Source organism: Podarcis bocagei (genome assembly GCF_964188305.1).
Source record: "Podarcis bocagei genome assembly, chromosome: 10".
Lineage (NCBI taxonomy): Eukaryota > Metazoa > Chordata > Lepidosauria > Squamata > Lacertidae > Podarcis > Podarcis bocagei.
The window spans coordinates 42431786-42459215 of NC_138135.1; the positions used below are offsets into that span (position 1 = coordinate 42431786).

The 27430-nt window shown below is 41.9% G+C and overlaps 1 protein-coding gene across 3 annotated transcripts in view; it reads left to right on the forward strand.

The window, feature by feature from the left end:
• Window positions 1-187: 187 nt before the first annotated feature.
• Window positions 188-27430, forward strand: part of SLC6A15 (solute carrier family 6 member 15) — a 39812-nt gene continuing 12569 nt past the window's right edge. Inside the window, exons 1-5 of one of the 3 annotated variants that reach the window (XM_081211230.1) lie at window positions 188-479; window positions 15736-16214; window positions 20148-20305; window positions 21760-21886; window positions 26485-26666. In XM_081211230.1, coding sequence (XP_081067356.1) covers window positions 15926-16214; window positions 20148-20305; window positions 21760-21886; window positions 26485-26666 — 756 coding nt within the window. In that variant the 5' untranslated portion in view covers window positions 188-479; window positions 15736-15925. Of the gene's footprint in view, window positions 480-1056; window positions 1252-1892; window positions 2145-15735; window positions 16215-20147; window positions 20306-21759; window positions 21887-26484; window positions 26667-27430 lie in introns of those variants that run through there. The other 2 variants (XM_081211231.1, XM_081211232.1) reach the window with 2 other exon arrangements.

A 27430-nucleotide genomic window follows, 5' to 3' on the forward strand; every position in this document is an offset into this window, starting at 1 on the left:
CGGTCTGGGTTGCGCGCTACCGGGAGGGTGGGGGTGGGGGTGAGGGGCACCTCCGAGCGGCGGCGGCGGAGAGCCTCCCTCCGGCGGGAGAGAAGGCGCGCGCTCCGCGCCGGCTGAGGGAAGAGCGGGAGGGGGAGGAGATGCCCGCCGCGCTCTGGCGTGCTGCTGCTGCTGCAGACTGCGCTGCGCCAAGGGAGGGGCGGCTCTTCTCGCCCTGCCTTTCCCGCGCCCGCCCCCTCCCCCCTCCGAGTCTTTAAACGCCCCTGCATAGGAAGAGCCGCGCACATGTCCGCTCTCCCTCGCGCAGAAATATATATTTAAATAGCTCTATACCATACACACACAAGCGCGCGCACGCGCGTCCGACCGCCTGCCGGCTCAGCCAGTCGCTGATTTCTCTCGCCGACCTCCGCCACATTGCAGGGGCTGCCGCTTGTCTAGTCGCCGAAGCAGGCGGGGCACCCCGGGCGCGGAAGGAGGTAAGGCGGGGGTGCAGTCAGGGGAGCCCCCGGCCCTGGGTGATAGGGGCAAAGGGGAGGGGGGCAGAAATGGCTGGGCTGGAGGAGGAGAGCCTCGTGGTCGCCGAGGAAAAGGCGCGCGCATAGCGCCACAGACAGGTTTCTTTGATGGGAAGGAGGAGGGATCTTTGCCATCCGTGGACTCTCGATCGAGGGAGTAGAGATGATAATCTCCCCCCCCCCCCAAAAAGGAAATCTCGTTGGTTTCTGAAGAATGGGCGTGGTGTATATTGAGCTAGAGAGAGTCATGGTTTGACTCGGTCGATGGCAGCTTCCCCAATGGGTAGTGGCCGGTGCCACGCGCCATCATATGCAGAAGAAGCCCCCGTGTGTCTGTCTGCAAGGCCGGGCTAAGTAAGGCAAGAGGGATGGCGGGATGGATCCCTAACCAGGCAATAGTCTGGATCCATGGTGGGCACTGCCTGTCGCCCTCGCTTCTTCCAGCACTGTCTCGTACAAGGGAGTCTAGGCATGAGACCCCCCCCCCCCCCGTCTCGATCCCTAGTGGCATAGAAAGGCGCAATGATGGCCTCGGCGAAGACGCTATGGGGAAGTAGACGCGCAGGCTACGTAGCTGGACCCTGGGACCATCCCTAGCAGACAGAAAGATGAGCAGCGCATCCTGGGCTCCGGGTACCCAGAATGAACTGAGCATCCTTCTTGGGCGAGGCGTGGCGAGGCAGCGGGCTGGAGGCTGGCCAGAGGGAAAGAGAGGAAAAGAAGAGCCGTGTAGGTTAGTAGGATTTCGAGGTAGCGCTGCTGTCTGTGTTATGTCCCCCCCCCCAAAAAAAAAGTATATCCATCTGCCCAATACAAATCGAATTCGTTCCGATCTGGCGATCCTGCTATAAGGAAGTAGCGGCATCTCCATATTCTCCCACCCTCTTGGCAGTCTTGCTAAGCGTGGCCCGAAATCCTCGTGCTCGTTTATTTTCCTTTTGTGGGAGGAGGGGAAGGTGTGTGTTTGGATCGCCCGTAGAAGGAATCCGGCATTTTACGCAATGACGCGTGGCGGGCATTTTGCTTCCTTTCATTGCCACCGGGTGGGAAAGCGGGCCATTTCAAGCCACCCCCCCATCGGGCTGAACTTAATGCCTGCTGAACTTGCGCCCCCCACCCCCAATCAACACCGCCTGTGGATCTGTGATGGTTAAGGAGAGGGGCACCCCCGCGCTTCGCTCGCTCGGAGGAACGGACTCGTACGCACAGCTATTTGGGTGTCTGCGGAGCTTACTACGAGGAAACGGGTGTGAATTGGGCAGGCGATCCTTGTGGATCCGAGAGGATGAGGCGCGCCTCTCCAAGGACGCCTGCATCGCTTCCCAGAGCTTTCATTTAATAGCAGGTGGAAAGTGGAATGATAACTAGGCATAAAGGGATGGGGTTTGCTTTGTTTTTGTTTTTTTCTGGAATCGGGAAGAGGAAGAGGAATAAAGACCAACACTTTCCGAGGTGTCTGAAGGGGAAGAGCTCCAGTGGCTGATGCTCTGCTCTCCATGACATGTAACCGGTGACAATTCGCTACAAGGACACGCTCTGCTTTCCTAGTGCGTCCCTAATCCCAGCCTGCTTGGAGTAATTGTGGGCGGGCGCAAGCCTGGCACGGGGTGACGTCACCATGTTTGGGTGGGTATGTTAATGAGGAGCCCTGCTCGCTGTCTACAGAGCTTGCTTTTTCCTTTTTTGCGGTATTGTGAACCTCACCCCTTTTATAGTTCCCAAATAAAGGGAATATATTTTCTTTCTTTCTGCAATTACCATGTTGCTATAGACCCCGTTTCTTTACAGTGATGCCTGTTGTCTACATAGGGGTATTCCGAAACAGGCTTGTGTTGCTATTGTTTGGCATGACTTGTAAGCCTTCAGAACGACCCAGTATGTATTTGCTATGAGCTGTGCTAGTTAAGACAGTGCCTGTCTAGGAATTTTATACATATAATTTTTATATATTTATTATTGAAGGAAATTTACAATACAAAAACACACACATATGCATTATCTTATCTTAGAATGCAATTATATAAATCAATTTAATATATAATCACACAATATATATTATTTCTCACTTTCTCTTTCTCTCTGTGCATACATATTTGCCACCAATACTATGAGAAAGACTTGACTCCTAACTGCAGTCCTGTGAATGTTAGAAGTTCCATTGTGCTCAATGAACCTTACTTCCTAGTAAATACATTTACCTGTGAGTCTCATTAAGGTCAGCTGGACTTACTGTTGAGTGGAGGTGTGCAGGACTGTGTTGTTAGTTGTTTCTTCATTCGCACAAGGAAAGGGGCAATTTCTGCTCAGCAGCTACACTATAACATACACCATTCCAAAGGGCTCCCCAGTCTGGAGGAGCAGATTTTCAGGGAACACAGGTTGCTCCAGGGGGATGTGGGCAATGAGAAAGCCTCATTCTGTGGTGGTGAACTGTGTACCATTCACAGAAGGGAGGCTACAATTGAAGCTGTTATAAACAGACCCACCTCTCACTGATAAGCTGAGAACCATAGAACCATAGAATCATAGACTTGGAAGAGACCACAAGGGCCATCGAGTCCAACCCCCTGCCAAGCATGTAAAATGGTTCAGTTTATTAAAGAGTTTTGATTTTCCTGGGCAACATTAATGTCTTGTTTTTAAGTTATTGCATTCAATGGCAGTCAGTGAGGGACAAATGAGCCATTTTAGATAGTATTTAGCATTGATAAATACTTATCATAGTGGGTATATTTAGATGGGGCTATAAGATGTATATGTTGAAGAAAATTGACTTGAAAATAAGAAGGTAATTGCTATGTCCATCTGAAGACACGGCAGTTAAATTTTGCCTCTCTTGTGATGTGTTTAAAGTAGAAAATTGATGACATAAGTCTAAGATATTTCATCAGATCTTACACCATGCTGTGACAATGCACTAAGATTTGTTGGGGATTTCCCTTACTCTGTAATGGAGGGAAATTGAAAGAGAAAGATTTTACTTCCTATGAAAAAGCAGATTATTCTGCAAACATAGCATGAAATTGCATCAGCAGTTTGCTTTCATCAGCTTATATACAGTACTTGCTTTTGCAGATCTGTTCACTAGAATTATAGCATCAATATTCTTGGGATCAGCAAGAATATATGGTTACTAATTGTTAAGCGTGATCCTGCCAAAATCTGTCACTTTGCTCTTCCCTTGTAATTACAGGTAATTCACATAATAGTTGTTAGGCACTATTATTATCTGGAATACCGGGAAGCGTTTTTTTTTTTTTTTTTTAATACACACCCACATTCCTTTGAGCCTGAACAGTTGCAAATTCAGGAAGCAATTTCAACTGATTTTAACCTGGGAGACAAAACTGCAAGCTACTGTATGCATGAACTAGTGAGCAACTGATGCAACATCACATCTCCTCTCCACCCCAAAAATATCTGTCTTCTTTTCTTATACAGAATCTAAACTGTTCCTTTCAGATTTCCTTTCCCCCAAACTTTTAAAAGTTAGAAACATACCAAGAAAGATGAATATGGCCTGGTATAAGTAGTGATTTGAATTGGACCCTTCTACAATGCTTTTGAAAATGTTAGTTTCATTAAAATACAGTGGCTCAATAATTCCCTCTCCCCCTGCAAAAAGGAAGAGAAGAACAGAAGCTAAAAGGATCTAGGGGAGACTTGACACTTGTGATAGGTCTGTTCTCCATCCTATTGGATCACTGAACCACTGCCTCTCTGGCAGAAGCCAAGTCACCTAAGCTGATTCTTCTCTAACTCTATCATCAAATTGATATGATGGAGTATCTCAAATTACTATCATGCGCTTCCAGGCACCTTTCTCAGCAGGCTGAGAACAGGGGCAGGGAACCATTTTCAACCTGAGGGCTGTGTACCTATTGGGCAACCTTCAGGGCATGGGTGGGACAAACCATGACAGTGGAAGGTTCAGATGCAGAAAATGGGTGGGGACATTGGTTAAATGTGGGCAGGACCAGAAGCAAAAAGTGGGTGGAGCAACAGATATAACTCTTAACTATGAGTTGTAAGCTACATTCCAGCCATGCAGAAGTCATACATATCTACACACACCACCACCACCACCACTACCCATCTCTCCACCCATCCAAGCAAGAAGCATTATCCTAGTTCAAGGATGTAGCCCAGCCAGGCCAAAGCTGTTGAGTGTTGACCAGTGCCTTGAAGGGGCATGACTTGGGAAGAGTTTGGAGGGCCAGAGAGAGAGAGAGGCATTTGACCTCTGAGCCTTGGACTCCCTTCCTCTTCTCTGGAGTGTAGGCATGAATATCAACATTTTTAAAAGAACTAAAAATGGGCACTTTTAATCAGGCAAATAGGTTTTTTTAGCCTGTAAAAATACATATTTCACAATAAAGCAATGCTGTGATAATAGTTTTATTCTTATGCTCAAATAATGTCAGTTATGGGTTGTTGTTTTTTAAGTTTAGTTATTACCTGTCTCCTTTATCATTGATTGCCTCTTTCTTTTGTTTCGTTCTCTGATGCTTGGATTCTAATTGTCATGGGAACTGTGTTTTGTCCACATTTTGATTAGGTCTTCTTTGCTTTGTTGGAGGTGTACTTCCCACCCCAATTTTATAATTCCTGAATGCTTTCCCCTGAAACAGCAGGTATAGCAACAGTATGCTTGGGGGAGAGGCACAACATGCTTCTTAATTTAATATATTTTGCAGCAGTGTCTCTATGCTTCAGTTTTAGAATTTGGCATTTTGTGCACCACTCACATGAACTGCTTTGCTGCAGACTTGATATCTTGACTCAGATTTAAAGCTGGCCTCTGACTCCACCCTATGCCTTCCCACCTCTCACATGCAGCAAAAGTGGGCATAGAGTGGCTTGCTTGCACTCTGATTGGCTCTCCCAAGTTCTTCTGTATTGGCCTTTGAGTTGCCAGTGTATTCCAGGATATGGGGCAAGACCAACTTGTGGAGGGAGGGGAGTTATGTACATATCGGACCACTCCATAATCTGTAGACTAGGAGGAAAGGGGTATTGGTGCAATATATTAGCATCTCTATAGTAGATGAAAACATGCAGACTCCCTCTTTTCCACCTGACCTCCAAGATAACATCTATAAATAATGTACAGTCATACCTTGGTTTTCAAATGCCTTGTGAGTTGAACGTTTTGGCTCCCGAACGCCACAAACCCGGAAGTGACTGTTCCAGTTTGCGAACTATTTTTGGAAGCTGAACATCTGATGGTGCTTCCGCGGCTTCTGGTTGGCTGCAGGAGCTTCTGCTTTGGTTTTCAAACATTTTGGAATTTGAACGGACTTCCGGAACAGATTGCATTCAACTTCCAAAGTACGGCTGTATCAAAGAAGAAATCTTCAGCAAGGCACCCTTTAGCACCAGGGTACAAAAGCTTGATTGCCTGAGGGAATTGGGGAGCTATTTAGCTGCTGCCATCCCAAAACTCTTTTCTGTCCACTTCCTATCCTAAGATAGTTATTCAAGTAGGCAGTTAGCATCGCATCTAGTTCCCATCACATCTAGCGTTCAAGAATCAAGGCAGGGCAAAGGAGCAAAGCGGCCCTGCTCAGAACTAGGAAAGATGTGATGGAAACTAGAACAGCAGCTTTATTTCTATCTATCTCCCCAGTTATCATGGCCTTTGGAGGAGACAGAGTTAGAGCTCCCTGAGAAAAGGCACTGGATGGGACCCAAATGATGGCCAGGGGACCCATGTTCTCAAGGGCACTTTGCTGCTTGGGAATTCAGGATGATGGGTGTGGATGTTGGGATGGAATTTCCTTATTATTTTATATGTGCTTTTAAAAATGCCTTCACAGAATTGGCTGCATTTGCTTTACTCTGCATGGATTGTGGGTATGGAGACCCTTCTTGGCTGCTGTGCTGCTGTCATGCTTTTGAAAGGAGGTGGGGTCAGTTTAGACTGGGCTGAGGCAATAGCTGCTAATGGTGCTGGCAGCAGTTTCGTGGAGCTGTTGTTGGCTGTGGTATCCATGTTCTTCATTATCTGAAGAAGTGTGCATGCACACGAAAGCTCATACCAAGAACTAACTTAGTTGGTCTTTAAGGTGCTACTGGAAGGAATTTTTTTATTTTGACTATGGCAGACCAACACGGCTACCTATCTGTAAATGTTCTTCATTGTCCTTCAGGGGAAAAAAACACTAGTTCAGAAGTCTCCATAGAACCTCAAGCTGCATTCAAAGCTAAATTACAGAACCACAACCCGTGATGCTGAAATCGACATATGTGTGCCTTTTTGCATGCAAATGTTGTGGGCATCTGTCAGAACTGTTACATTCACCCAGCTCCGTGCCAGAGGCAGTTTTGAAACTAGAATTACTACACTTACTGAAATTATTAACTATGTGATAGCTACCTACGAACTCATAGAAGTGTTCACAAAGCATGTAAGAAGAAAACAAAACAGTATGAGACTACTTTTCTCCCTCACCGTTCAAGAAAAGGTTTCTTTCTTCGTTTCTCTTAGAACTGAAACTGACATAGATTAGAAGCTGTGTATGGGATTAGTCACTAGGGGGGCTGGCAACCTTTTTGGGGTCTGTGGTACATTTGCAAACCAGCAAATCTTTCATGTGCAGCATGCGCACACCACACACATGCATGTGCAGATACCACCACACTCACTCTCCCCACACACCATAAATTAAGCTTGGAAAATGTGTTTTCACTTTTTTTTAAGCATCATGGGGCTGAACTTTCTGGAGGTGCTGCAGCAGTTAACCTTCTCTTCCCAAGTGTAATCTTCAGGAAGTTTGCCCCATGTGAGCAACAAATAGGCTCACTGGAAAGCTTTCTGTTGGGATGAATAGAAGGCTTTTCCAAGTCTCATTAAAGCAGGGGAGGGGTGATTTGGTCACAGCTGGGGACATAAGGGCTCCCTGTCCCCTCCCATGCCACAATTGGGTCTGAAGACCTCTTTCAATCCTCATTTCAGCAGGTGGTGGGCTGGGAGCAGGATCCTGCAGGCACTAGGGCAGGCTGATGTGAAAGCTGATGCAAGAGAGTCACCAAGTTTCTTCACAGTTGTGAGGCAGCTATGACAGGTCTCTTAGGAGAGGAATCAGTAGCATGAGCAATGGGGATTATTCTTAGCCAAGGTTGTCTCACTTCCCCTTGCGTTAGACCAAAGGAAAACCCCCCATTTGTCCTGGACCTAAAGAATTATGCCCACACATTGAGAGAAACATGGGAAGCACCAGATCCAGCAATTTCATCCAAGTGCTGGATGAAGTGAATGAGTGCTGATGACAGAAGGAACTCTGCTCTTCCAAACTGGAATGATGGGCATGGAATTTGTATGCTTGCTGTCTCATTCCCAAGGAAAACACTTGTAAGTGGAGATCCTGCAGCCTCTTAAGAAACCAGCTTGACTTGCTTCCTGTCTTGACAGTTTCATGGGTCTGAGTGTCCTAACCTGGTTCTGACAAGGGTCCATGATCTATGATGGAATAACCCTGGTGGTTTCAGCACCACAGAGAGCTCTGAGTGAGCAACTTGCTCTGGCAATGGCTGGAGCCAGAGTGAGGTCTTGAGCCTGTTTCCCAGTTTATTGCCCAAAGGTTTGCTGTCCTTGCAGAAACACTGGAGCTTCTTAAAGGGTCAAATGTTTGACCTGGAGAAGTGTGCTGCTTTTGTGCTCTGTGGCCTGCTACCTGCACCACTACCTGCACAACTGTCAAGTGCAGGCATTTGGTTTCTCAGGCTAAGAAAAGGATGTTTGGTGACTTCGATTCAGTGGCTCTGGTTCAGTAGACTGAGGTTCAATGTCAGGAGCTTGGGCTAGCTCTTCAGCCAGTGGGACTGAAGCCATAGACTTGGCTGGCTCTTTCTCCTCTGAGTCTGAGGACAAAACCATGATACCCAAAGGCTTGACAGGGTTGATGGAGACCATTGTTGCTCAAGCTGCAAATGCAATGGCTGGTATTCCTCAAAACACACCAAACCCCTGTTTGCTTTTGAGAGGTCTGAGACTGGGGCCAGGATCTGGCTGAGTAGGATCCCTCACATAAGCCTCCAGTGATGCAATTCTGTTATATATGGCTGAGGTTATATAGGCTGAGGTTCAATGTCAGGAGCTTGGGCTAGCTCTTCAGCCAGTGGGACTGCAGCCATAGACTTGGCTGGCTCTTTCTCCTCTGAGTCTGAGGACAAAACCATGATACCTAAAGGCTTGACAGGGTTGATGGAGACCATTGTTGCTCAAGCTGCAAACGCAATGGCTGGTATTCCTCAAAACATACCAAACCCCCGTTTGCTTTTGAGAGGTCTGAGACTGGGGCCAGGATCTGGCTGAGTAGGATCCCTCACATAAGCCTCCAGTGATGCAATTCTGTTATATATGGAAACATCAAAATTCTGTGTGGAGCAGAAATGAACAGCTGCAGTTTAAACAAATAATTAGTGTGCGCACACACTATGGTTTTCGTTTTCTGATTAAAAGTTTTGATACTTTGATTTGTTTTTGCCATAAAAGTATTGGGATAAAATTACTATTAGTAGGAGCAGGTTTCGTTTCTTTTCTTTTCTTTTCTTTTCTTTTCTTTTCTAGGCAAATGCACTGGCAGTTATGTAGCTCCCTGGAGGTCTTTCATGTGACTAAACTATTTATGGTTATTAATGTAGAGTGTTTTGACTTTGCCTACTGCATTTTCCATTTTAATCTCTTTTAAAGTACGAGAACATAAACTGTTCCTTTAAAAGAGTAGAACAGTTGATTCTGTACATTTTTTTTTAAAAAAAACTTGAGTATTAATGTGTATGAAAGTTACTAGGAAATTGGCTACATGTGATACTATTAAAATGACTGTCAACTGAACCACATCAGCCTTCCATAGATGATAGCAGGCTATTTTTTAAAAAAATGGGTCTATTAAATATATTTTGATCTTTCCTCCCACCTAACAAAATCTGTTATACTTTATTAAAAATTTCATATGATCTTTGTAAGGTCTTGACACACTTATAAGGTGATTGTGGGGGAAGAAGAAATCCTTCTGAATTATCATGGCAGTAAAGTAGGAAACTCGATTCAAAACCATTTCACATTCATCAATACTTCTTAATATCTGGTTCAGTTACTAACTTTTAAAAGTGTCTGAGAACACATGAAACAATAAATGAGATGGTTCAGACATGTTTCATGAAGATGAACGTCATGATGTGTCCAGGTTCTTGATAGAAATATTTTCAGAAAATTCCCATTTCTTAAAAATGCATTGCTTAATAAAAATTATATTTACAAATGAGTAAAACAAACAGGGTTTTCAAATAATTCCATTCACATTCACACGAGGCAGGTAATTTAAACAAGCAGGCCAATTAAATTAAAACAAAATAACATATTCAGACATGCTAAACCACATTTAAACTAATTCAGGACGTTTCCAAAGTTTTCCAGAAAATTCACGTTGGAAGGGTTGATGGTTTAGTTTAATTGTATTTATGATAACAGTTTTGATGCACTAAAATAAAGGCATTAATTTTGCTTCAAAATAGAAGCATGTCAGAGTGAGGTTATATAAGAAATAGACTTTTATCTGGATCTGGATCATTTGCCATCTTTCATTAGTGAAAGTTCACATCACATGCAGCTTGAGTCTTCATCTGTTTCTAGCAGGTTGGGGGACAATATGTTTTGGAGCGTAGCCTTGGAGACAGTATGATACGACTATATCAGGTTTCCATAGCAGATTTTAGATAGTAGTGTAAGTGGAAATTTTAATACAATGAAGAAAAGGTCTACAACATTCTGTGCTTCAGAAAAAGAATATTCTAGAGCAGTCGCACTCCAGAACTGCATTAAAGTTTGTTCGAGGTATCTGCATACAAACATAATTCAGAAGACAAACTGAAAGTTTGGAGCTGACATAAGTGGACTATGTATTATTCCTTAATAGTGTGAACATATCCAGAAGAAATACTCATTTCCTAGGTAATAATTTCTCTTAAATCCTCTAGTGTTGGTAGAACACAGTTCTACATTGGTGGAAATACTGACAGCCAGTGAAGTGTAGTGGCTAAAGTGTTGGCCAAGGACCAGGGAGACTGAGATTCAAACCTTCACTCAGCCACAAAGGGTGACCTTGGGCCAGTCATTGGTAGGAGGCTATCTCCTGCGTAGCCTCTATGCTGGAGGAACAACATTGGTATTGGCGGGGGGGGGGGGGGAGAGGACTTGGCAGATTCCTGTATTTCTGCAGGACATTATTTCAACCACCAATGATGGCTAAAAATTTCACTCTCTATGGAGTTAATGGATAGCCCAAGATGACAGTCACAACAGAAGATAAGATTCTGACTAACACTTCAGCCAGTTCCTGTTCACCCCTAGGACAATATAAGACACCCCCCCCCCCAGAAAACAAAGATCTCATATACAGTGGTACCTCAGGTTAAGAACTTAATTCGTTCTGGAGGTCTGTTCTTAACCTGAAACTGTTCTTAACCTGAAACACCACTTTAGCTAATGGGGTCTCCTGCTGCCGCTGCGCTGCTGCTGCACGATTTCTGTTCTCATCCTCAAGCAAAGTTCTTAACCTGAGGTAATATTTCTGGGTTAGCGGAGTCTGTAACCTGAAGCGTATGTAACCCGAGGTACCACTGTAACAGGCTGTGAGTGTTCCACTCTTCTTCTGATTGTTAGCAGGTAGGGAATATCTGTACTGCAGAACTCAGCTCAGCTGCCTCTGTGATGTGGCACACCCACAGAGAAGATGTCAGATTGTGGGTTCACCACCACAGAGTGCAAAATGCTGTTGGCTAGACTGTTGAAGCAGACAAATGCATGGCTTGTAACTTCTCAAAGTCATACATTCAGTCTCATGGGCTCAAGCCTGTGGAATTCATTCCCAGCTGAGGTTAGTCATATACCTTCCTGCTAAATTTCAGGTGCATGGCCAGGACTTTCTTGGTCCAGCAGGCATATGCAAGTAGTTTTCAGTCTTATAATAAATAGTTATTATTTTATTGTCCCATTCCCTGTGGATCGTTTTTATGTACATTGCTTAGAAATGCAAATGATTAAGCAGGATACACATGTCTTAAACAAACAAACAAACAACCATGTTGTAATAAGTAGCATATTTTATTGAAGCAGGAAAAGCTACCCAAGGATGTCTGCTCCATTAAAATATAGAGCTAGATCTCGGAATAGGGATATTCAAGTGGGAGGGGGCCTGATTCTCACTGCCCAGTGTCATTGGAGTAGAAAGGAGGTTTAGCTTCCATGCTAACGATATCCTTTACTTTCTTCCATAGCTGAATGATTGCCATTTCCTTTTACAGGGAAAAAGTAAAGAGCTCCAACTGGAGATACTGCAGTGATAAAAACAAACAAATAAGCCCACCCATGGGCAGAACACACTTAAAAAAAACATATCACCAGTATCAAATAGCAGGTTTCTATAGAAACACAGAACACTGCCTTATTCTGAGTCAAACCATTGGCCTATCTAGTTTAGTATTGTTTACACTGACTGGCAGCAGCTCTCCAAAGTTTCCCCCCAAGTCCTACATGGAGATGATGTGAACTGAACCTGGGACCTGTTGCAATCAAAGCAGGTGCTTTACCAGTGATCTACAGCTTCTCCCCTAAATTATTAGCATACCAATTGACATTAAATAATTTATATTAAAATGGTACTTTTTGTGCTTTTATTTATTTATTTATTTATTTTCATGATTCTTTTACACTCGTGTTGTTATTTAATTACTCCTTGTGCAATGTGTGTTTTTACAATCCCGAGTCATTGGAGAAGGTAGTGTTCGGTTTTCACTTTCTTTTGAAAAGATGGGTAAATTGACCAAGAAAACTATATTACTGTTCCTATAGCATGGCATGCTAATTCTGTTTTGGCAGCTGAGAGCAAATCAGCTCTGCTCCAAATGTGGGCAGCTGGGATTAGCATGCCTTTGACTTGCCTGTGAGAGAGAGAAAAAGTTGATCCCCTGTATAAGCTATCTATTAATATTTATTTAAATAAGCTACTTCTGTTTCCTTGCCATATATTAAATTGCAAAATATCTGTGCTCCTCTAATATTTCATCATGCACATGACATGCCTTTACCTCCCATCTCAGAACAGACATTTTAAAAAGAAAAGGTATGCATATTCAGCTTGGGGAGGGGGAGGAAGGGAAAGGAGATTGTTAGCAGCTTTGAGACTCCTTAGGGTAGAGATAAAGCGGGATATCAAATCCCAAACTCCTCTTCTTCTCCTCTCTTGGCAAAACTGCTCTATAGAAGTTGGCTGGTAAATAGCTCTACTTTCTATTATTTTTCCATTATTAGGCTTTATTGCCAGCTTTTAGTAGGTTCATCCAAGTTATCTTGAGGCCACATTGATCTAAATGTACCAGGATCTAGCATTTATCTGTTTCTGAAATGAGATATTGTTTTCATCCTTGTTTTTGATGATCTCCCGTGTTATGAAAATGCCTGATTGGTTTGGTACATTTGGTACACTTCCCATTTATATTAATCAGGCAGGTTTTTTTTCATTCTCCCTTGGATGATGTAATTCAGACTAAAAACTACTTTATCTACTATAGAGATTTATTACTTGAAATAGTCAAATAATGGAATCAGGATTTTCATTTTACAGGGGCAGGTGCTGGTGAAATGTTGTTGCTAACCACTTCTGAAACTTGCCAGACTTTTCAGTTATTATTAAGGTCAGGAAGCCAGAAGATAAATGGAATGACCTTGGAACAGCCTAATTTGCTTTTTCCTGTCATTATAGTAGAAATGATGAAGAAGCCTGAAAACATTCAGCTCTTCAGAAATCCAAAGAGCTAAAATTTCAAAGCCAAGATTGGGTGAATCTTATAGTTCAAAACACTTGCAAAACCATTCCTGTAGATCACAGCATATGAAATAACTTCCATAGTTTCAAGACTGTATCTTGAAGGGCATGACACCTGCTTAGTAAAACTGCAAAGTTACCCTGGGAAATTTGACTACCCATATGCATTATCTTGTTCTTAATGCAAGGCAGACCTGCGTTAAGAATTTAAATGAGGCAGAGTCAAGAATCTTAGGACCAATTCACATGATCAAACTGATAACAGAATCATAGAATTGCAGAGTTGGCAGGGACGATGTGGGTTATCTAGTACAACTCCCTGCACTGCAGGAATCTTTTGCCAAAGATGGGGCTTGAACACATGAGCCTGAGATTAACAGTCTCATGCTCTAGTGACTGAGCTGTTATAATGTTGTCAAGCGTGTAAGTTGGATTCATCTGAACGGATTCAGGTAGCTTTCTTCCTCGGTCCCTTTGCAAGCTGACCCACATTCTCTACAATACACTCTGTGAACTACTTCAAATCTACTCAAAGTGGGTTATATTACGTCATTATTCATTTGGACTGTATTGATTTCCTTGTAGCACATGCTGAAGCAGTTATTTGAGTATACCTCTTCTTGCCAAACACAGACCTCTGAATCTACTCAGGCCACTCGTGAAAAAAGGGTGGTGCGGCCTGCCTGGGGGTTATCCCTGAGGGGGGTGACATCGCCGCCCTGACCCCCGGGATGCTTGCCACCAGTTGCTCCCCCTGGAATGCTTGCCACCAGTGGCTCCCCCCTGTGATGCTCTCCATGGGTGGCTTCACCCTGGGACGCTCGCTACGGGCATCGCCCCTGGGACATTTGCTCTGCCCCCATGGGCTTCTAGCCCCACCCCCAGGTGCACAGCATGTGCGCTGCTCTGGGTGCCAGAGCAGCTAGCTCCGCCTCTGACTCAGACAACATATAAACATTGCCAATTTGGTTTTTTTTTTGCAAAGTACCATTTCTAAACAGTGAAAGATAATAATAAAAAACAAGTCAGATTTTAAAGCATACATCTACTCATAAAGGATGGGATGCGGGTGGCGCTGTGGGTTAAGCCACAGAGCCTAGGACTTGCCAATCAGAAGGTTGGTGGTTCAAATCCCCATGACGGGGTGAGCTCCCGTTGTTCGGTCCCAGCTCCTGCCCATCTAGCAGTTCGAAAGCACATCAAAGTGCAAGTAGATAAGTAGGTAAAGGTAAAGGGTGTTTCCGTGCGCTGCTCTGGTTTGCCAGAAGTGGCTTAGTCATGCTGGCCACATGACCTGGAAGCTGTTCGCCAGCTCCCTCGGCCAGTAAAGTGAGATGAGCGCTGCAACCCCAGAGTCGTCGGCGACTGGACCTAATGGTCAGGGGTCCCTTTACCTTTACCTTTACTTATAAAGGATGATAAAGCCATATCCAGTCAATTCTACCATGGGTTTTGAATGGCTGCAGGAATATACTTGCAGTAAAGATGCAGCTTCTCACGACATGACATATAATAAATAATTTCGCTAAAGCACATTACATATACGACCTCCTCTCTAAAAAATTAGGCATTCGCACAATTGACATCAAATATTCACACATTTCCCATTCTGTTACAGAAATGTAAATCTTACATTGTCTTGTGATGAAAAATTATTCATGTACACGTTAATAATATTCACACATGGTACAAATGCCAGGAGAGATACATTAAAGGTATACCAAATATGGTCTTACTTGTGACACATTTCAATTAACATTCATATAGGAATCACCATATGCCTTTCTAGAAGTTGAAAGCAATATGTTTCAACTTTAAATGACATTTCCACGGTTAAGAATGCTCCATTAAGATGCATTTATCCGAATGTGCATGGTCCTACCACAAGCCCCCTCACATGCAAGAGCTCTTCTTGCACACATCTGTAGGACAATTATGTGATCACACAATCTAGTTGGGTCATTTGTTTCTCAAATTTATCACAGAATGTTTTATTTTTTTAAATATTTTTTTATTATTTTTTGTGATGAGTAGCAATAGAATATATATATATATAGAGAGAGAGAGAAAGAGAGCCAATGTTTTCAATTGTAGAACCATTCAAACAAATCAGTCATATTCAGAGTGAGACATTACTGTAGTAGGAAATCTGGAGTTGAGGGGAAGAAAGAGGGAAGGAACTGGGGAACAATGAAATTTCATTCTTTTACATGTTTTCTTTTGCAGTCTTGGGAGATTTTCATGGATAATGCAGCCAAGAAATATTAGCAATTGATATTTTAGCCATCATTTGGGTAAAGAAAAGGACTAAAAAGAGAACTATCATTTTTTTAACAGACTGAGATAAGTACCCTTTTCTACTGTCATCTGATTACTTGTTTTTTTTACAGGTATTTATGTTAACAACAAGCAATTACAAACATCTTGATTACATTGCACAAGGGACATTGTTGACACTTCCTTCACTCAACCAGTTCAAGCAAACATTCAGATATTTTTGACTTGGCAGAACAGAGATAGTAACTGAGGCTGGATAGCCTGTCTGAAGAGAACGTGATCTGACATTATTCCTTATTGCAAATGCCTAAGAACAGCAAAGTGGTTAAACGAGAAATAGATGATGATGTCATCGAGTCAGTTAAGGATCTCCTATCTAACGAAGACTCTGTGGAAGACGCTTTCAAGAAAAGCGAGCTGTCGGTTAATGACTCGGATGACAAAGATGTAGATGTGGAAGAGGGATCTGACGTGGAAGATGAGAGACCAGCTTGGAACAGCAAACTTCAGTATATTCTGGCACAAGTTGGATTTTCTGTAGGTTTGGGGAATGTGTGGCGATTCCCTTATCTGTGCCAAAAAAATGGCGGAGGTAAGGCTCTATATTTACTCGTTGGCTTTGGTTAAGTAAAGATTGTGACTGTTGGTCCCTGTAGTCTGTGAATCCCATTTTTACTCTTATAGTAATCAATGCTGCCTCCCAGACACAAACCAGATGTAACATCAGCAGAACAATCCTTCTGGACATTTATGGTGGGGGTAAAGTTACTACCACCACTGTTGCCCTACAGGTTTGCTGTGGGCAGGGCAGGAATGGGGGAGCTTATTCCTTTCCTTTGGCTATAATTGGAGGGAATTAACAATGGCAGCCCTAGATAGAGGGTTGGGCTATTTCTGTGGGCCAAGGGACTTACACATTGGCATACATACTTTTTTTTTTTGCTGGTGGGGAACCACTAATTTCACTTCCTATGGCTCCTCAATAGGTTTTCTAGTGGAACTTGGATTGTATGCTAACCTCATATTTGAAGTTTTTTTTAAAAAAAAAATCCGCACTCTAAATATTTGCATTTAGGGCACACTTTTTTAAAAAATGCAAATAGCAGCAATGGGGGCTGATAAGTATCAGGATCATAGCAGGTATCATGTAAGTATCAGGATCTCTTTCTAGACACTGGATACATCTCTTTCAAGGAAAAATCTTTTCTGTTCTTGTTTAAATCATTCCTAAAAGTAATAATTCATTTGATAAGTTTTTTCTAGACCACAGATTGGCACTATTAACATGCTTTTTGCTTCAATTAAGTAAATTAATCAATTCATCAGCTGAAGGCAAAGGATTGATCACAGGTTGAGCCTTCCAAGTTTCTTGAATTAAGTGATTTTATACTGGAGCACACAAATCTATCATTCTGGATTATGACTAGATTAAAAGGTGTCCCTGTTGCCATGTGGGATCTGAAGTAAAAGAGCTAACAGCAACTGCTACAAGTCCATAGCACAAGTAAAGAACGGACATAAAGTTACTTAATGAACAAATTCAACACCAATCAGAATTACATTAATTCAGAAACAAACTGCATTGCAGGATTGTAGCCTTAATTTTAGTGCTGCTGCCATGGATATGCTACAATTGATTCTAAACCTGCACACTGTCCACAACAGTTTGTGGCCACCAAAGAACAAATTGGGGTTGTCCCCAGCCCTGAATTAGCTCCCAGAGTTGTAGGGTGGGGAGAGAAAGTTTAAAAAACACACGTTAGGATATGCCGCTAAAATTATTTCAATAATTGATTCCCGCCCCCCCAAGTGCATTTCCAAAGCTTTACAATTGATTTGGCATTTCTTTTCTTTGCCAGTATATGAACTTCAGTTTGTCCTGCAAATTACTGGCAATTATTCTTCCTGTAGCTGCAAAACAGGCCTCCTAAACTTCCTGTTGCTCTTCAGAGTTATTGGATTTCTCATAATTACTGGCTTGCCCTGCCATTTCTTCAAATGGGGACATTTGCAGATCATGTTGCTTGGTTTGCAATGTCAATATGTGAAAAAAAAAATGTGCCTGGATATCGGAGCAATGCATGCAGGAATGTAGAAAGAAAGCACATTTATTTTTACATTACAAATACTGGAGTATAGCAACTAAATATCTAATCCATGGGAAGTATTGTGTTAATTCCAGCTTCAGAGTAGACCCATTGAAATTAATCAACATGACTAACTTAGGTCCATTAATTTTAGTGAGTAGGGCTAGGATTGGGTACAACCAACCACGTTATTATTAGAGAGCTGATCCTAGAACATTTTGATCATTCTCACTTCGTGTTTGAAGCAGTCCATTTTCAGCAGCAGAAGAAAGGACAAGCTCCCTTGAATTTGGCCTTGCTTACGCCAGCAAACACTTCTGTTACTCTGGCACATGCTGCAGTTCAGCAGCACAGGAATTGTAATGAAACAGCACAGGAATTGCAAGCAAATGCATCACAAGTTTACTTACTCACAAGAAGATCCAGGAAAGGCCATGCTGCTCCTTGAGTTAACAAACTGCAATGATTCCTCAATATAAGACTGATATGGGAGTCTGAAAATTGAAAGCAAAAGCTTCAGATTAGCGTCTTTTACCCCATGGTGGTAGGGAAGGGCTCCAGACTACTACAATCAGCCTTCCACTGAGGAAGCATCACGGCCTTTTATGTAATGCAACATGAAGGCCTTTACTGCCAAAGTGATTTCCCTTACATTATCTCAGCAAGCAGGTTGGCACCATTATTTCCATACGATGCAGTTGTCAAAGGGTGAGTGCATGTGCATGCACAAGATAGTCACTTGTCAAAACATCTACAGCTAAGCTTGTCTCCCCAGCGATGATTGCTTTGCATGGTTAGCAGTGAACAGCTGCTAAAACTACATAAAAAGCAAGATCCATTGAAACAACAGCAATCAAGAGTTCCATATGAAAAGCAGTGTCTGAAAATAACAGCTGAAATAGATAACTGTCGGCTACCTACCAAAGGAAGCAGTGATGGTGCCTGGTGCATTTCCATTTGGCAGGGCATCCCATAAAATCAACACCGTTTCAAAAATAGCTGTGTGCCCTGTACTCAACATATTTGGGATCAACCTTCCCTAATTTAGTGCCCTGCAGATGTTGGAATCCCAACTTCCATCAGATGCAGCCACCATGGCCATTGGTCAGAGATGATGGAAAGTGTAGACCAGTGATGGCCAAACATGGCACTCCAGCTGTTTTGGAACTACAATTCCCATCATCTCTGACCACTGGTCCTGTTAGCTAGGGATGATGGGAGTTGTAGTCCCAAAATAGCTGGAGGGCCAAGTTTGGCCAACAACCTCTGGAGGGCACCAGGGTTGCAAACGTTTGCTTTAGGTGATCAGGGATATGGAGAAGGCCATTCAAAGAAGATATAGAATGTTGGGGGAGCTGATTAAATAACCACTTCCCTTTCAGATCCTGAATTCACATGGGAAATGTAGCAGCATCAGGCTTTCTTTGGCAAAATTTAGATGAAGGTCCTTGCACACACAACAGTGTACTTTAAAATGTATGAATTTGTGGCTTAATTTCCAAACATCTCCAAACTGTGTGGTTGTTAATGAAAAATGAATCTTGAGTCTTTGAGAGGAAATAAAATCTTGAAAGCGTAAGATATAGATGGACATGAAAAGAGTTGCTTTCCCATATAAAAAATGGGTAAATTATGGGTAAGGTGGCATCTTCTTGTCCTGCAGACCCAGAGCAGTAGCTATTCCTGATCAGAGTCCCTACAGCCAATATTATAGCCAGGCATGTCTCTGGAGTGCTGATTGGTTGCCTGGACAAGGATACACCTGATCCTGAAAGGATACACGACGGTCTGCTTTGAGGAATCAAGATGAAGATTATACTGCAGGGCCTTGTTTACAAGCCCTTTCCATCAGTAATTTGTCCACATGCCTCACTCATTAATTACCGTATTTTTTGCTCTATAAGACTCACTTTTTCCCTCCTAAAAAGTAAGGGGAAATGTGTGCGCGTCTTATGGAGTGAATGTAGGCTGTGCAGCTATCCCAGAAGCCAGAGCAGCAAGAGGGATTGCTGCTTTCATTGCACAGTGATCCCTCTTGCTGTTCTGGCTTCTGAGATTCAGAATATTTTTTTTCTTGTTTTCCTCCTCCAAAAACTAGGTGTGTCTTGTGGTCTGGTGCGTCTTATAGAGTGAAAAATACGGTATATGTACTTCTTTCTATGCCAAGTCCACCAAACTACAATTTTCTACATATTTCCTCGATATTGCTGAGCTACACTGACTCCTAAAGTGATTTTGATTTTCAGGCCTTGATATTGGAGATAGCTTATTGCATCCACCTATTAGTTTGTGCACTTTTTGTTCCAGCCTTTGCAACTCTGCTTGATGGTTATACGCAAACACCACCATAACAGATATTTGTGCAAATTGTTCTGCACTCCTTTCTAAAATACATTTCTGTATTCTCAATATTTCTCAACATCTTCTTGGTTTGACAGGTGCCTATCTTGTGCCATATTTAATTTTGCTGCTGGTCATCGGGATACCGCTTTTCTTCTTGGAGCTTTCAGTGGGTCAGAGAATTCGGCGTGGAAGCATTGGAGTATGGAATTATATCAGCCCCAAGCTTGGTGGAATTGGATTTGCAAGCTGTGTAGTAAGTACTGCTTGCATAGTAAGTAATGTGACCTATTTCCCAAGCCTTAGTGCATACCGTGAGTTTTCCAAATATCCTTTCATTTTAAAAAGGAGCTAATATGCTGAAGGATTAGCTTTGTGATTTGCAAAGTACCTAAGATTTATATATTAAAACTAAGGAAGGGATCTGTCTCAGTGCCCACATAACTATGAAACTAATTAGCTGGCATGCTAGCCTCCCCGAATTTGTGCCCTTCAGATGTTTTAGGCTATAACTCTCATAATTCTTGGACATTGTCAAAGCTGCATGTGGTTGATGGGAACGGTAGTCCAAAACAAATGGAAGCGGCAGGTTGGGGAAGGCTGGGATAAGCAGGTAAGGTGCTAAAGAATTTATCTATTTATATACCGCTTACATGCCCAAATGGCTTCTAAAGTGGTTTACAAGTATAACACCAATTACAAATTCCATACATAACTAAAATACACAGTAAAACAAGCCAGTTAACCATTAAAACAGTTTTAAAAATACTAAAAGAATTAGATCAGGAAGCTCAAGTTCAGGCTTGAGCTTGCCTGAAGGCTTGCCTAAACAGGTGTGTTTTCAGGAGCTGGTGGAATGCCAATGCTCATGGCACCTCTCAGCAAGAAGGGGATATAACTTTAAAACAGAGGAAATGCACATAAAATGTTTGGAATCTGCAGATGCCATCTATCTTTTAAAGTGTGTTACCTGGTCATGCAATCGTTATATAGATTGAAAATCTCTTTTAGCTCCTTGGTTTGTGCTGAGGCAAAAAACCAGTGGCAGAGTGGAAACAAAGGCAGAGTAACAACTGTAATTTTACTTCTGTATCATAGGCTAGTATGTATACATTTCCATGTACCCCTTCCTGTCCTCTATCTAGGCAAGCAAGGATATCCAGCTAGGAAGGGGGGGCACTTAGGATTTGAAGCAGGACCAGTGAGGTTTGTTGTTGGGGAGAGTTTGTTTAGTCAAGAGGAGAATTCTGACTGCCAGGCAGAGTGGTTTGGGGGCTACATTTATCTCCTGAGCCTGAGGCTTCCCACCCTTGTGGTACACTGTAAGCTCATGACTTAGGCCTGGCCCTGCCACAAGATGTGATGAAGTGACTTGCTTCAGGCAGCACCACAGCAGGAGTGTGTGTTTAAATCAGTCACCCCCAAACTCAGCCCTCCAGATGTTTTGGGCCTACAACTCCCACCATCCCTAGCTAACAGGACCAGTGGTCAGGGATGATGGGAATTGTAGTCCCAAAACAGATGGAGCGCTGAGTTTGGGGATGCCTGGTATAAATGATGCATCAAGACTTCAACATGTTCTTTCTGAAGTTGGTGTTTGTTTCTGCATCAGATAATAGGACTTGGCAATTAGAGAGCCATGTTAAAAATGTTATTTTCTATGCCAATACTAGGAAAATTGCTTCTGAAAATATTTTACTTTTCCCACAGGTGTGCTTTTTTGTGGCCCTATACTACAATGTCATCATTGGATGGAGTTTGTTTTACTTTTCTCAGTCCTTTCAGCACCCGTTGCCATGGGACCAATGTCCTTTGGTGAAAAATTCTTCACATACTTGTAAGCATCTAGTGTATTAACCTTCCTTCCTTCCTTCCTTCCTTCCTTCCTGCCTTCCTGCCTTCCTGCCTTCCTGCCTTCCTGCCTTCCCCTCCCTTCTACCCTCTGTTAGAAAACATTTTATAAGTTTTAAAAATGCTACAGAGTACAAAAACCAAGCAAACTAAAGAGGAAATCACTGAAAGCAAATATTTCGGTCCAAAACCCAGTGAATTGTTTGCTGACTCTCTAGCATTTAGATTAAGAATATTTGAGCACCGCAGCACTTATGTTTTGTATAACCATGCTGAACTGGAATGTTTCATATTGTTAAATTAAGTTATTGATCCTTCCCCAAAATACTGCTTTTCCAGTATGATTCTTAGCAATAACACTTGATAGCTAGCATAAACAACGTTCTAATTTAGAAAGGGGGGAAAATGCATAATATTTCCAGAGGTTTTTTTTAGTTGGTGGTCTAACTCTTTTATTTTGACATATAGACACTTTAATTGATTTCCTTGCGCATTTAGTTGCTCCTTGATTCAATTTCCCCTTATTGGGAGTTTTAAAACTCATAGTACTGGAAATGAAACATTTCCACTTGTTTAGTTTGGCAGAGATACTTATGGTAGATTTTGTATGTTATTGTAACAGAGTATTGTACATATATATATATATATATATATATATATATATATATATATATATATATATATGTAGGTTTTGGTGTCTTCGGGTGTCTTCCCGTGTAAGAGTTGGGGTGTCTAGGCGACGTTTCGACGAGGTCTCACTCGTCATCTTCAGGCTGGTGCTTTCGGCTTCTTGTTACTAGAACAGATATATATACACATATATATACTATATATATATATATAGTATCTGGCATGCCAGAAAAGCAAAATCAAAGAATTATGATATGGTAGAGTTTGTCTTAAAGATGACACTTTCTGAACATCCACAATGGTCTCTTTTGACTTGGCCTGACACCAGCATCTTCACTGCCCATACTTGGGAACCACCTTCAAATGCCACTTTGAACTAAATCCAGGGAATGTTATCACACATTTATGAATGTTGTAAGAACATGACAGCTTTGATCTGAGAAAAGTACTGTGAATCTCAAAGGTGACAGTCCCAGATCTTGCCTCTGGCAGGTCACATCAACCAGTTACATTGACAGGAATCAAATGACGTGGAAAGATTTAAATTTTTCTTAGTATTATACAGTCATACTTTGGTTCTCGAACGGAATCCATTCCAGAAGTCTATTTGACTTCCAAAAACATTTGAAAACCAAGGCACGGCTTCCGATTGGCTGCAGGAGCTTCCTGCACTCAATCGGAAGCCACAGAAGCAGAGTTGGACGTTTGGCTTCCAAAAAACATTCGCAAACTGGAACACTCACTTCCGGGTTTGCGGCACTCGGGAGCCAAAACATTCGAGTCACAAGGCATTCGAGAACCAAGGTACGACTGTACTTGTGATTATGTTTTTCATATTTTAAACATTATTAAAATTGTTTTAAATATGGAAGATGCTATGGATTTTGAATTGTGGCTAAAAGGGAGGATTCAACAAGTGAATTCCATTAGTGGAAGCCCTGTGCAAGAGCTTCTGCTTTTGCAATGGGGCTTCCACTGCACCCCAAAAATCGGCTCAGGGGGCAGGAGAACCCCAAAACATAATGTAAGGGGGAAAGAGGAGGATCATTCCATCTGACAAGCCAAAACACTTGCCCTGACCAAATGATCACCTTATTGTGACATTGAATTCCAGCCAATGATTTTATTAAGTAAGTAAATAAATAAAAATATGGATCTGACTCAGAAATACAGTACATGTTTTGCAAAACATGATTTTAACCTAGGAGTCACTTGGATCCCACTGATCAGGGGATGACCCAAATGCCACATGTCCCGGTTACATAGGCCTGCATCATTGGTTTACAGAATGATGAGCCTGAGATACCTGTCAGTCTCAGCTACATTATCCCAGCATATAGGCTGGGATTTTGATCTCAGGCTTCCTGAGGACTGGTTTCTTTTACCTATGTTATACCAAATGTTAAGAGCTATAACATTCAAGCATCTCTTCTCGGCTCTTGGTCATCTGCTGCATCAACATTTATCGCTCACTCTAATGGTTTGTTTGTTTTTAAGGTTTTAGTCTCTACATAAATCCACTATGAATGTAAGCCCATGCAGGAACATAACAGGAATTTCCAAGCTGGAGTCAAAGTCCTTAAAAGTTCAAAATTCTGAAAGCAGAAACAGATGAATTGATTAACTTTTTATTTAAAGTTTCTCCAGGGTCAGGGTTAAAAGATACATTCTAAATTTACTTGGCTAATTTTAATAGTAGCATTTGTATTGTTTTTGCCCGAAACAGAAAGGTGCAGGTTCTGAAACGTTTTTGTGTAATGTGCTACACATTTGCTGTTGCTCTATCAACATTTACACTAAACACATAAATAAGGGTAATTGAATGTCACACTAATTATTTCCTTATTCTATTTATTCAATTTTCCTAAACATTAAGCAAAAAAATAAAATAACCCCCCCCCCGCAGAAAAACAAAAACCAAGAGGACAATTGAAATACCTGTGAATAATCAGACTATATTATGTCTACTTTTATATCTACAGGAATTAGGCAATAACTCATGGCCATAATGAAATAATTCCATTCTGGCATATCATGAAGCATAATAGAATGCAATCTATCTCTAGGCTTTAATTATCTCCTGGTGACCACATGCCTTGATCTCCAAATAATAAGAGAAACAAATCTTAATTGCATTTTTAATAATATTTTTTCCTTTGCCTGAAGCAAGTATACCAGCAACCTTGAAAGTTGCCTTGACAGTTTGTTGCACAAATTTTCGTTATGAGATACATGATACTTGCTAGCTTGGTGTTACGTCTCAGTACTCAAATGTTCCCAGCGCAAACAGAGATTATGGTTACTGTAAAGTAACAGACTTTCCTTCTCTAAATAACTTGACATTAAATACATAGTTTCAGGAAGAGGTTTTTAAAATTGGCTGCACTCTGCCCTTTGCTTAATTCAGTGGCAAAGCTCACATTTATGTGATCATAGCAGGATCACAGCCCTTGGCTAAGTTCCTTATTCCAGGGGATCTCAACTGAGGTCTCGCTGAATGGGAATTCCCTGCAGGAACAGAGTTCAAGAATATAGTACTAAAAGAATAAATACATTTTAAGAACCATTTACATTTATATAAACACTGTATCAAGTTTCTGATGTACAGGATTCTCATATTCTTGACAAAAGTTGCATTGTGGAATTTTTAAGTCTGCAGTACCTATGCACAGTTGCTTGGGACACAGTCTCATTGAACCCAATTGAACTTATTCCTAAATAAACATTTGTAGGGTTGGACTTTGACAAAGTCTGATATAGTTCTTGTTCTAGTTCATGCATCATTTGTAAAGCACTATATATATGGATGACACTACATTGCTGTTGCTAATAGTTGTAGTGGTGGTGTAATTGAAAGGAAGTCCGATGGAGTGTACAGTACATGTCTTGCTGTTCAACAAGTAAATGAATGTAGAAACTCTTCTCAAGGTCTTGTTTTAGTAGCAAGATTTTTTTTAAAAAAACACTTATTAGAGAATTACAGTAATACCTGTTTGTCATGATCACAGTCCCATAGTAGGAAGACATTGCTTTGGAGAACAGGGCTCTTGGATTGATTGATGGATGGATGGATGCATTGATTGCATTTCAATCTTGCCCTTCCCCTCTAAACTAAGGGTGGAAAACAGCAGAATAGCAAAGTAATGCAATTTCCCCCAAAAAACCTTCTAAAAATTAAATTATTTAAAAACATTAAGAACTTCTAGAGCCATTTAAAAAGTTCTGCAGAAGAGGGAATTATAGCAGCTGCAGCTTTCCTCATTACTACATTACAAATTGTATGTGCTAATCCCATTTTTTATAGATCCCTTAAAAGTACTAATTCCAGATATGAGGCAGGGCCCAGTCAAACCATCCTCTGGTGGGCTCCCTTCCTCTGTCAATGGGCCCTCACACGTTTGTCTGCACAACACTGAGCAGTTGACTGACAACACCTTTTTCATTCCCCCCATGCTTCAGAATAATGCCTTGTCTGGTTCACCATGGAAACTTACAAGTGTCTAGATCCTTTTAATCAACACTGCTTAGATTTGGACCAAGAAAAAATAGATAAAGGGGAGGTGGCAGAGCAGGCATTGGGGGTGGGCCCTGGCAACTCCCCTCAAAACTCTAGGTGCTGATATTGGTCCTGGGCACCAGTGATCTCTTCTCCTGTGTGCCTTGTCAGTTCACAATATGGACATATTCCATGAAGGCTAGAGATTAAAAACAAACACAACTCCCACCTGTCCAAGATAGATTACCTGCAGATGTGGTGCTGTACTGATTCAAAAGAATGGAAAAATCCAAAGCACTTGACCTGCATTTTCCAATGTGTGTGTCTGGATAAGCCACAAGTGGCAGTACCATGATAACAAACTATAGGAATTAAAATGCTTTGTAGAACTGTCTACATGTTGCTTTCTATTTAGGATCCAATTAATATTTTAGATTGCCTTTTCCTTTTCTGATCAGTTGTGGAGCCAGAGTGTGAAAAAAGCTCTGCAACAACGTATTACTGGTACAGAGAAGCACTCAATATTTCCAGCTCTATCTCAGAGAGTGGAGGTCTAAACTGGAAAATGACGATCTGCTTGCTGGCTGCTTGGGTTATGGTGTGCCTAGCAATGATTAAAGGGATCCAGTCTTCAGGCAAAGTGAGTAGTTCCCTTTTTGTTTTCTTTAAAACTGATTTAAGTCTTCTTCACATTTGCCACCTGAATTCTTCACCACCACACCCCTTTGTCTATCCTCCCATAAAGTTTGCATGGAAAGGCTGGCAGCTATGACTCACCATGCTTTTCTGTAATCTCTCCAGTGGAGAAATGTTGGTACATCAACATTAAGATCGTAGTTTATTAAATACAGAAACCATACTTGGATAAAAAGAGAGGGAGTGTTGCGGTATGAGAACCTTTGTTTTGTTTTCATTTGCCATAGATAATTCTTATAATTGCATCTTGGTGTGTAATTAAAAAAGAAAAAGGAAGAAAACACAACAAAGAAATGGGATTTGTAGTTGGCTTTCTCAGGATGGATTTCTGTTTCTAGATCTGGACTGCGTCCATGAAGCAAATTGCCAGGCCAAGTGTCAAAGATTAAGTGTTCAGGATGTCAATGCCCAAAGGAGACACCTAAAAGGAAGACAGGGAACCACATGCTAGACTGTGATTCTTCATGTGGTCTGCAAGTGGAGAAATGGACATTAAAAAGCATTTGATCACACCAATTGTGTATGGGAGGCTTGTGAAAAATGAGAGCCCAGAGCAGCAGAAGCATTGGATGAGGCAAGGATAAAGGTCTGGTTTTCAGAGGCATGGTTGCTCTGGAAGAAAAGCAGAAGCAGTGGAGATGTGAGTTCAGCACTGGAGCCAGAGCTAACCACATAGGGCACAAAGGGAAGCAGAGGGTCAAGATGAGT